The sequence below is a fragment of the Paramormyrops kingsleyae genome, chromosome 14 (assembly GCF_048594095.1).
Source record: "Paramormyrops kingsleyae isolate MSU_618 chromosome 14, PKINGS_0.4, whole genome shotgun sequence".
Classification (NCBI taxonomy): domain Eukaryota; kingdom Metazoa; phylum Chordata; class Actinopteri; order Osteoglossiformes; family Mormyridae; genus Paramormyrops; species Paramormyrops kingsleyae.
This window is the reverse complement of record NC_132810.1, coordinates 22694811-22706257: the sequence shown is the minus strand read 5'-3', so window position 1 is coordinate 22706257 and position 11447 is coordinate 22694811. Positions and strand designations below refer to the sequence as shown.

The following is an 11447-nucleotide window of genomic DNA, read 5'->3' as shown; positions in this document are numbered from 1 at the left end:
AGAGGCGTTGTTGGGCTTTCTTGACTATCGGTCTTTGTCAGTCACGTGTCTGCACTGTCTGACACGCCCCCCTTCGCCATTTTGAAGGTATTCGCGGACGCAAACACTAGGAAGAATGGAGAAGAAAAAGCAGAACGAGAAAATTCCTTACAGAGAAAAACTTACGAAGGACGCCAGGGATCAGTATTTGGCTAAATTGTCAATAATCAGCAATATAGATCCGTATGATCTCACATAAAAAATGGAATTCCGACGCGACATTGTTGCCTCTAACTTCATCTCTGGATATAACAAACTACCTTGTTTATGGTATCAGCGCTTACACATATGAACAGTTCAAGAACTATAAATCTCTTGAAGCCCACGGACATTTCATCAATGGCTGGGTGTAGGATCTGTTCACATTTCGAACGCAGTACTGCGACAACACAATCGTCACTGCAAAGGTACGCTAACTTGTAATCAAGTTGCAAACAAATCTGTACAGCCTCGAACAAATTAGACTAAGAGGGGACATGGTCCAGGCATATTAGATTCTAACAGGTCTGGATGCAGCCAAATGGCTACTTCAATAAATTTCTTATGTTCAAGTTAAGTTATTAGGAATTATATGATGAAGTTAACTGTAATCATGTAGACAGCCTTACAAATGCATAATAAATAATAATACATGGAATAATTTAACACCTCCTCTACCTGCCGTCCATATCCTTTTTTCCAAGTGGGAATCCGAAAAAATCTTATGTTGTGGTCCACCTTTCTGCCTTGTGATTTAGTATGACAGCCTTTCACACAGCACGAGTATCCCATCTTTCGAAGGATAAAGGCGAATGCAAACGCTTGCTCTTGAGTTATATACCTGCAAAATGGCGATTCGACCCAGAATACACTGCGACTTTAGCGAGTGTGACATCAACTGTCAAAGACCGATTGCCACAGTGTGAGTTGACCATTTAAGGTCGTCAGTGAGGGTGACTCCGAGGAACCTAAAGCTGCTGACCTGCTCTACAGCCTCACCTCCGATGTAGGTGGGGCTGTGCTCTGTTGCCTGTTTGCGGAAATCCACAATCATCTCCTTAGTTTTGCTCATGTTGAGGGTGAGGTTGTTGTCCTGACACCATTCTGCCAGGAGTCTGACCTCCTCCCTGTAGGCCATCTCATCGTCCTCGCTGATCAGACCTATTACGGTGGTATCATCATATTTTTTAATGATCCTTCACTGCCAAGCTTTTGTGTAACCAAGAACACATTTTTCTTGTGTGTGTCATAAAATTTAAAATTCACACAATGTTTTATTAATTTCTCCACGGCCTGTATGTATGTTACTATTTATGTCATAATATGACATTTGAAAGTGACTAACAATGAGTGTATGAAGTAACCAAATCACAATTACAAGAACTGCTACAAAGTTGAGTTTTAAGTTGAATTCCACTATAGTCATATCTATTATGTAAAAAAAGTGGTCTGGCAATCACTTTACATTTTTATCACTTTTATATGCAAGATTTCAAAGCATCATAAAGTAACTTACACAGAGTTGCAGCTGAATAAGTCACAAAAACTGCAAAATTATTTAAAGTCCCAAGGGGAAGAATCAAGTCAGCATATGCCAAACACAGGTAAATTGAAAATTATACAGATAAACAAAGAAGCAGCTTTATATGGTGTAATGAATCATCTTTCATCCACTTTTCCTACATCTGGAAAGCCAATGGATGCCTTCAATTCAAAAAATGTGTTGGCGAATGTTACACATGATGGATGGGTCAATAATGATATGGGCAACCATTTCATACAATTCTTTGGGTCCAATGGTTACACTGTATGCACACTGCAACACAAACTACAAAGCGGCTTCATGAACAACAGCCAAAAGCCCAAATCACCAGAACCTAAGCAGCACTGAAACTTTATAGGACGTTCTGAAGTTCGCCAAGTGAAACAGATTTCCACCTTCTTCATCTTTCAGCGACCTGGAGGTTGGTTGAGTATACCACTACGTACAATTCAGAACTTGTATAACAGTATTTCTTAGAAGCATGGAAACTGATGTGAAGGCAAAGGGTAGCACCACTCTCTATAGACTTTTGACCATATATTTCAGTTGTTTCTGGTATTATGTCTACTCTCTATATACATTATATTCAGAAAGAGATTAGAATCGTGTGACTGGCATTCGAAGAACCCTCTCCGGCAGCCTGTATCCCACAATGCACCACGACCGGCAGCCTTTGAAAAAGCGGCGCGGCCGATTCAAGATGGCGGAGCTGGAGCAGCTTCTGGATGAAAGTAAGTCACAGGAAAACTAAGTAAGGTTTTTAAAAACGCTCAGGGGAAAAGTCGCGATTGTTTGCTGTTCACCGAGACGTTAACGACACGAATCAGTCCAAAATACTGCGAAACGTTAGTGGTATTTCGTGAACGCCGTGCGCTTTAGGTTGTTTATATGACGCAAATATCCCGTGTTTTGACCAGCTGTTTAACTTGAGCAACGTAGCTCTTCAACCTTGACAGGAATACTAGCTAGTTAATCCAGTGGCGATATCATTCACATTATTATATTTAATACACCATCTTCAGACGGAGAACTAAACAGCTTCGGTTGTCTTAAATTATGTACATTGCCGTGTTGTATGGGTTGGTATTGGATTACCTTAAACGTAGATCAATGCTGCGCATTTTTCCGGATAATTAAACAGTCGTTAACTATCTGGTTAGCTATAAATGCATCTTTCGTTATTTAAAATTTGGTAGGTGATAATTCTGCATTTTCCGGTGCTCTGACATTACTGTAGAGACAGCTAGGTAACGCTGTCAAAATAACACTGTAGCTAGTTGGTTAACAAGTTTAGTAGCCGTAGCTAATATTTACTGCGTTAATACTTAGCTACGTGAACGTGGGTCATGCTTGGTACTAGCTAAATAGATTATTACTTAAAGCAAAATATGGATACATGTCTGTTCCACTTGACCTTATTTAACTGAACGCTAGATTTGTTACTGGCTATTATGTTTTTATAGTTTTTCTTAGGGGTTATTGTCTGCTGGGTAGTTATGACATTGTAATTGTAATAGACAAATGGGCCCAGATGTAAAATGAAAATGCTTGGTTTTAACTTGCCCCTTGTTTGCTGCTTTGTTTGATACTTGATTAATTCCAGTGAACCATGTTTTGTTATGATGGGAAAGGTTGTTGCGTTGCTGCTAAAGAGTTGCATAAATCATCAAAATCTTAGAGAGTTCGCTAATATAGTCGAGGTGTAGTTTATTTAATGTTATTAAACTGCCTCAGATTCGTAAACCTTAATAGCCAGAAGTATCGATTCGGTATGTGTGTGTGTGTGTATATATATATTTGAATATGATTTACCAAACCAGGCTGTTTTCTGGTCTTCTACATAATCTCTCCCTTTGAAAGCCTAAGTACTAAATAATGTATGTTCCTTTCATAATTATATTACTGGTACTTTGTAGGCTCACTGTGTGTTGTACTGAGATTGAATGTTTTTGTTATGCTGTCCTATCATAACTTCTCTGTGATTGACGCTGTGTGTGTTCTTTACTTCATCTTTGTAGTTGCTTCTTCTGGTTTACCTCCTATATTCAAGACAAGGTTCTAAATCATTGTTTCACTTTCAAAGATTAAGCCATGCTGTTGTTGTTCATGATTGTTAAATATTTTCAGGACAACCTGTTCACATTGCTTAAATGTTTTGCTTGGCTTATAAAGGATTATGAATGCAGAACAGTTAGATTCTCAGTTTTGAGTAGTATATTTAAGCCATGTATGTATAGTTTAGTTTATCATATAAAACTATTTTTGTGCATTGCATTAAAATTGAAATACCATTTTGTCACACTTAGGCTGTTTGGATGTCCTGCAGCCAGGATAGCATGTAAAGTATTTGAGTCAGTGGAGCTTATGGAATTGTTTTCTGCAATATGGCAGGATATTCTGCAAGGAATCCCTCCGATTCCATGCTTGTGGGTTTGATTACAGAAACAAATGCTGCAGTTGTCTTGAGAGACAGCCCACCAGGTGCATTGTGGGGTTCCTGCTGGATGTTCTGGTAGCACTGCAGAAGATGCTTTTTTTTTTTTTTTAATGTTTTCTTGTGTAGTCCAGGCTACTTGCTCAAAATGCAGTATCGCTATGGATACCTAAATGGCAACCTGGGTAACAGACATGCAGCCCAGAGGTTGCTGCTTCAAGTGAGGCCAAATTTGGATTAGTCAGCTAAAATAACTAGCTGTATAACCTAACTGAAATGTAATTTACCTTGAAAAAAAAAACATGAATGCAATGTAAATCAGTTGAATTTATTGCATAAAGCACCTGACTTTAGTCAGCAGTATTAACTTGTACCTCAAGCATGTGCCTGTAGATTGAGACCAGGGTAAAAAAAATCAAAGATTAGTCAATCACATCGCTTTGCTACTTTGACGTTTTTTTCTCATTCCTGCATCTACAAAATTGGTTACACACTGAAAGCTAGTGATGTCATCTTTTTCTGTTAAACTCATTATCCAAAATTGTTGGTAATCATTTCTAAAGCTTAATTTTGTTTTTGTTCTGATTTTCATTCCGGAGTAATACATGCAGATCATGGAATATCTTTGCAAATTTTCGTATACTTCTTTTTTTTTTATTTGTGGTTACCTTAAGTCTGAATTAGACTTTCTCTTAGCCTTTTCAAATACAGTATGAAAGGGAGTCACAGAACCAGAATTTCAGTGTCACCAGACAGTCATGTATACTTCCCACTTTTTTGCATGGCATATTTGCCTTTTTTGCATTGAGTGAATTTAAAATCCTTTTTCTCTTTTTAGGCTCTTCTGCAAAAGCACTTGTGAGTCTGAAAGGTAACACATTGTTCAGTATTTAAGCTCAATATACATTTCCTCTTTTTTAATAAAAAGGCTATTATATTTATAATCATTATAAATATGTTTGGGGATTATATGCTTCAAGGTATGTTCACTGCGATGCTGTCTTTGCAGTGATATTTGGTCCTTTTGGATGACATTCCTTTTATTGTACTGAATTGTTGGATGCATTTCAAATGAAGAAAAATTTAAGTGTCTTATGCAAAGAAGCATTAGTGTGTTAGTATATGGGACGTAAAAACATTGCTTTCGGATCCAAAATTAACATGCTTCTTATTACAGAAGGAAGTTTATCCAGTACGTGGAATGAAAAACAAAGTTTACCAAAGTCTCAGAACTCAAGGGGAAGGAATTCATTTCCAGCCATGGATACAGTAATATCATTTCCATTAATATTGAAAACTGTACTTTGTCTTGCTTACTTCAAGCAACTTATTGTAAGTTTTGATGTGCGTTCGGTGCAAATATGACTCCATCATGAGAACTTGTATTTGTCCAATGGGTTATAGCCAACCAGAAGCTCAAAGAGAAGTCGTTTGGTCTACGAGGATGACGATGGGCAGTTCACCTCCAGGTCTCCTAGAAGAAGTCAGAGAGTGACAACTGTGCCTCAGGTCTAAAAGAATCCACTATCTTTCCCTTCCCGAAGTAACCAAACATGCATTTGCTGTTTTGAAAGGACAACAGTATGGACTGCATAATCATTCTTATAAAACAGCAGTACTGTTGCTCCTGGAATTTTGCTGGTATTTGGGGGGATTATGCAGCTCCTTTGCTTGTGTTACATTTAAAAATAATTTTTCTGCTTGTGGTACCACAGAAATTTTCAAGCTTCCCAACACCGGATAAGAAAGCATCACAAAAAATTGGGTTGCGATTACGGAACCTACTCAAACTTCCCAAAGCACATAAATGGTGCATTTATGAATGGTTTTATTCAAATATTGACAGGTGAGTCTTAAAATAAAACTATTTTGAGCAGTTAAAATTTATCGTCAGTTTGATATGCCTAGGATCTTTTCCACATTAATATTTTCTGGCTGTTTTGTACGTAGGCCGCTATTTGAAGGGGATAATGACTTCTGTCTTTGCCTGAAAGAGTCGTTCCCAAACCTCAAAACTAGGAAGCTGACTAGAGTTGAATGGGGAACTATCAGAAGACTGATGGGCAAACCAAGACGGTATGGTGTAGTATTTTTGTTACGTGAAGTTCAGTGCTGTTTGTTGTGTGTGCTACCTATAAAGAAAGGACTGAAATTGAGCAATTGATTAAGAAATAAAACCTGGGACACTAATCCCTCTTCATCAGGAAAAAAGGTACCAAAAACATTCCGTGCATTTACAAATGACATCACATGTTTTGTTTTGATGGTGATACAGTTTGATAAACGACCAGTATGGTTCTTCCCAAAGGTGCTCGTCTGCATTCCTCACTGAGGAGCGATCCGCATTAAAGCAAAAAAGGCAGAAAATCCGGTTGCTCCAGCAAAGGAAATTTACGGATGTATCGCACTGCAAAGACCTCCCAGAAGAAATCCCACTGCCTTTAGTTATAGGAACGAAAGTCACAGGTAACGTTGAGCTGTGCTGCTTTGATAAGGTGACATTTTTAGACAATGGGATACAGTGTATTGATGTTGAAAGTGAAGTGTTTTTGAATTTTATGTCAAAATGGAAACAAATGGCTCTCTTCCCTTAAAGTAAATGTAGTGCTACATTTTAATGGATTCGTGCACTAGTTGGCTTCGATGGCTATTTCTAAAGACTGATAAGCATTTTAATAAACAGGCCATATTGTAATGCTATGGAGAATTTTTGGGGTCTTTCACGGACATGTTTGCTTTCATGCTATATGTACTTGTATACTTAAATTACATAAATAGTAAATTCTGTGGCATTGTTTCACGGTATTCATTACTGTTTAAACAATTCTGTTACCTAAGGCAGTCTTGCGCATTGAAATGCATTTTTTTTGCTTCACAGCTCGTCTCCGAGGAGTTCACGATGGTTTATTCACAGGACAAATTGATGCAGTTGACACAAGTGCAGCCACCTATAGGGTGACCTTTGACCGGAATGGTTTAGGAACTCACACTGTTCCTGACTACGAAGTCCTGGTAGGATTGTTGGCAGGCCAACTGAAAATATGTTCTGCTTCATTTGTGCGCATATATGATGAATTGCTTGAAATTGAGCGTCATGTGGCATGTATTAGAATGTATTAGGGATGAAGAAAATTCTGAATATGTGGCATTTGTACTATTTAGCCAGTAGTTTTAAATTCAGATAAGAATTGATCCAGATAGTTGACATTATCAGTGGCTAATAATGACAGATAATTAATGGTAGCTTAGCACCATGGCTATCATGTTTATTACTAGTCAAAACAACCGTTTTTAAGATGTACTTGAACTTGCTGTTGGGTCAGTGACACCGCTTTTCCTTCTTTCCTCTGCAGAGCAATGAACCACATGAGACGATGCCTATATCTGCTTTTGCTCAGAAGCAGAGACCTTCCCGGTTCCAAGCCTTAATGACCCCACCCCGTGTGCCTTACGCCCCCTCCTCTCAGCCTGCTTTAATGGTACTGATGGTCCTATTTCTACGCCCTGACCAAGATAGGTTTTGCGTTTGATGCATTTAGCATAAATGTGTTCTGTCAGTTAAAGCTTAATTGGGTAATTCCATGCAGAGGTCCATTTGTCACATTCGTAACGCTAATAAAAATATCTTTCTGGTGTGTAAATTAATGCATGAATTAATGTCCATGCTCTGAGGCATCTTTTTTAAAATATTAGGGTAAATCAATAACACTGGAATTGACCAATTACCTTTGTTAAGATGTTGATTTAGAATAAATTAAGTGAGGACTAATATGGTGATGCGTGTTAATTTCTTGATTTAGTTTTGGTCTCTCTGCGTGTTTAGATGCTCTGTACTAAAATGAGATTGAGACGAAGATAGTACTGTTCATAAACTGCTTAAAAAGTCGATGACCTATGCTTTTTGAAGGATAATGACCCTCTCTTGGGTCAGTCACCCTGGAAGAGCAAAATGCTGGGCACCGAAGGAGAGACTCTCGGGGGCTTCCCTGTCAAATTCCTTGTACAAGTTGTAAGTCTGCTTTTTATGTTAATAAAAAATTGTTACTTTCATATTTTAAACTTATTTTCATGAAAAATTCTCTCCATTGCAGACAAGATTATCAAAAATCTTGATGATTAAGAAGGAACATATTAAGCAGCTCAAGGAAATGAACACAGAGGCTGAAAAACTGGTACTTAAGATATTCTTTCATACCATGAATCCAATCCATTTTAAGTAACCATTAAATAATGTAGTACTGCAATACAGGCAGTCCCCTGGTTAAGAACGTCACACTTGCGAACAACTCGTGCTTACAAACGGGCTGCCAGTAAGGCCATTATCTAAAAAATTCCAGTTAAATACAATGGTTTGTAATAATGATTGCACACACTTTTGTATTGCTTGTGAAACCATTGCACTATAGATGGCTCGACGTACTGCATGTAGTTACTGTATAATAATATTAACTTATTTTTCTGACTCTACTACTACAAATTCCACTTTAAAGACAGACTTGGGGAATGCAACTTGTTTGTAACCTGAGGACTGCCTGTACCGGCATTTGTTGAGATGCTTAAATGTTGTTGGTTTTTTTTTTCTTTCTTTCAATTATTACAGAAATCCTACTCCATGCCTATTGGGTTTGAGTTTCAGAAGAGATATGCCACCATTGTGCTGGACCTAGAGCAGTTAAATAAAGACCTGAACAAAGTCTTGCATGAAGTGCAGCAGTATTGCTACAAGGTAGGCCAGTCAGGGGTTAAATAGTTCTGTAAAAGGAATGACAGAAAACACTCTGTGATGCATGGTTGATCATTCCTGTTCATGTGATACTTTGGAAATGCTGATTCTATTGGTAATTAAGGGATTGGTGTCCTGTATACACCTGTTTGTTTGTAAACAAAATGTTAAACCTAAATTTATGGACAGCATATTTTTAGTTCGAGTGATTTGTTTATTACTGTAAATCAGCTGTAGACTCTGCATTTAACATTCAAACAGGTGGCTCTAATTACAAAGGACATTGGAAAGGACTACAGTTTGTTGTGCATTGCCCAAGACTATCGTGTAGTGACATTTATCATGTAGGTATCGAGGTTACACCACATCTCTGGCCTCTATCCAGTGTTGATAATGTGATCTTTTCAGCTGGCCCCTGAGCAGGGCATGCAGCCGGCAGACCAGCCCACCGACCTTCGGCGGCGCTGTGAAGAGGAGGCTGAGGAGCTTGTCCGGCAGGCCAACACGCACCCCAGTGGTCAGCTGTGTGTCCAGAACAAAGGCCTTACTCACCTCATCTCCAGCCTCACCACTCTGCTGCTGCAGATAAAGGCAAGCTGCCAAACTCCTTTAGGTCCCTTTTATGTTTGTCTTGTTCCATATTACTAACATTTTCTTTTTTTTTTTTTCCTTTTTTTAGTCCTTGGCAGAGGAAAGTGATTTAAATTCATTTGAGTTCAAGTCTTTGACAGATTCTCTTAATGACATCAAAAACTCAGTAGACAGTTCCAACACCAGGTAAGAAAATACTCATTTCATTATCAGTCTGTATTCACAATACTCATCAGGGTTGTTATTGGTAATAACTATAAAAATTAGAACATTTTTACAAGTAAGGAATGAAAATTAAAAAAAGTATTGTTTCTAAAACTTAAATTGTAATTTTTCATTAGTTTAATATTATTTGGCTAAAGAGGAAACTTAATTCAGTATGTTGCCTTTAGATGACCTTAATAAAACCCGAAACATGTTTCATGTGGGATTCTCTATAGATCAGACCCATAAAATAGCTATGCAACTTTCACTCTGTTCCTAGAAATACATTTACTAGATCTTAAACTGAAACTTGTATATAACTTTTATATTTAATAGAAATGTATCCTTTATCACCCACTAATAAAACTACATAAAACTACACAAAGTAAAATTAAACTGCATTTCAAAAGAAAATTGAAAAATATATATAAAAACCTAAATTAAAAAAAATCTAACTGTAATAACACTGGTAATGCAAGTTTGGATGGTGGTTTCAACTACTTGAATATCAAGCGAGGCAATACAAGCTTACACAGACAGGGCTGAATCCAACCGCAGCAGTGTGTCCCCCCCCCTTGACAATCTGAAGACATGCATTTCAGATTTAAAAATATTTAGATTGATAATACAATGGACCTTTCAAATCTGATTTAAATATTTATTTCATTTGATTAATCAAGTATGTTTGTATTACAGCTGTTTTCAGAATAATGTGGAGATCCATATAGCACACATTCAGAGTGGCTTGAGTCAGATGGGGAATCTTCATGCATTCGCTGCCAACAACACCAACAACATTTGAGTTGTAATCTGTAGAGAGTAAAGAGTTTAAAAAAAAAAAAAAAAAAAACCCAGTCTGTTTTGTGTCATGATGTGTAAATCCAGGGGCATAGTATGAGATACTGGGGGAGGGCTTATACATGTCAGTTTTTCTGTTTTCAGTCACTTGTATGACATTGTTTGGTGTCAATATGTGGTGGTAGGGTTTTTGTGTTACTCCATGTTTGGAATAACTTGGATATTAGTTTTGAGTAAATATCTGAGTGAACAAATTTAGGTTTTCAGCTTTAAGGCTTTTTTGCTTTTCTCTTGTTTATAGTGTAATGAAAATGTACATTCACTCTAAAATACAAAGGGATTGTTAAACTTAAACCCCAATGCAGGTCTCACATAATTTGTTTATCCGATATTGGATTTTCATGTGTAAAATCCCGTTTTTTTTTTTTTTTTTTAAATATTGGCTATTTTAAACTATACATTACCAAAATGTTGTGGGGTTTTTTTTGGGGGGGGGGGGGGGATGTCTTGCACAATACAAATTTGACATTCGACCTTTTGATGCCAAGCAGGACTGCATGCATGTTATACCTTTTCATTATTTCATAACCCATATTGCCCTCTTGTGTGACTTGAGAATTTTTGTGCGTTTTTGGGGGGTGTCGGGCGGTAATGCAGCACAAAATACTTTTGTATTTTGTATGATGCAAAATATGGAGGAATGCTTAAACTAAAAGTTGACTTAAGTTTCTTGGTTCAGTTTCTGCAATACTTATTTGCAGCTTAATGTTTTAAACCTTTTAATTTTGTAATATTGCAATGCAGAATTTTTCCTACTTTAGCCTGTATTAACAAACATAGTGCTTTGTAAAGTATTGGTATAGATTACTGTAAAATTGTACTTTTTAGAGGCTCAGAAGGTTCTCAATGTTTCAAGATACTTTCTGGTATTTGAGAAGTAAATTGTGTAAGCATATACATTTTTCCACAAATTTTGTACACAGTTATAAAACAGTATTTTATAAGCGAGAGTGTTTTATTTACCATTGGTACAACTGCTGTTGGACTGATGCTTATATTTAAGCCTAAATGAATAGGCAGTTAATGCACCACATGTTATTTGCAGATCTTTACCTAAAAAGAACTGAAGCATTACT

The 11447-nt window shown here is 37.2% G+C and overlaps 1 protein-coding gene across 2 annotated transcripts; it reads left to right on the top strand.

The window, feature by feature from the left end:
- The first annotated feature begins 2125 nt into the window (after positions 1 to 2125).
- Positions 2126 to 10363, top strand: LOC111834733 (protein lin-9 homolog). Of its 2 annotated transcripts, none has more exons than XM_023794348.2 (15): positions 2126 to 2292; positions 4834 to 4866; positions 5173 to 5264; positions 5400 to 5504; positions 5711 to 5841; positions 5946 to 6071; positions 6304 to 6461; positions 6874 to 7007; positions 7349 to 7474; positions 7903 to 8004; positions 8087 to 8167; positions 8596 to 8721; positions 9127 to 9309; positions 9398 to 9495; positions 10210 to 10363. In XM_023794348.2, exons 1-15 carry the CDS (start codon positions 2214 to 2216, stop codon positions 10313 to 10315), a joined length of 1680 nt encoding a protein of 559 aa, XP_023650116.1. In that variant the 5' UTR covers positions 2126 to 2213; the 3' UTR covers positions 10316 to 10363. The 2 variants fall into 2 exon arrangements, with proteins under 2 accessions (XP_023650116.1, XP_023650117.1); XM_023794349.2 differs by lacking the exon at positions 2126 to 2292 and adding an exon at positions 2322 to 2406.
- The last annotated feature ends 1084 nt before the right edge of the window (positions 10364 to 11447 follow it).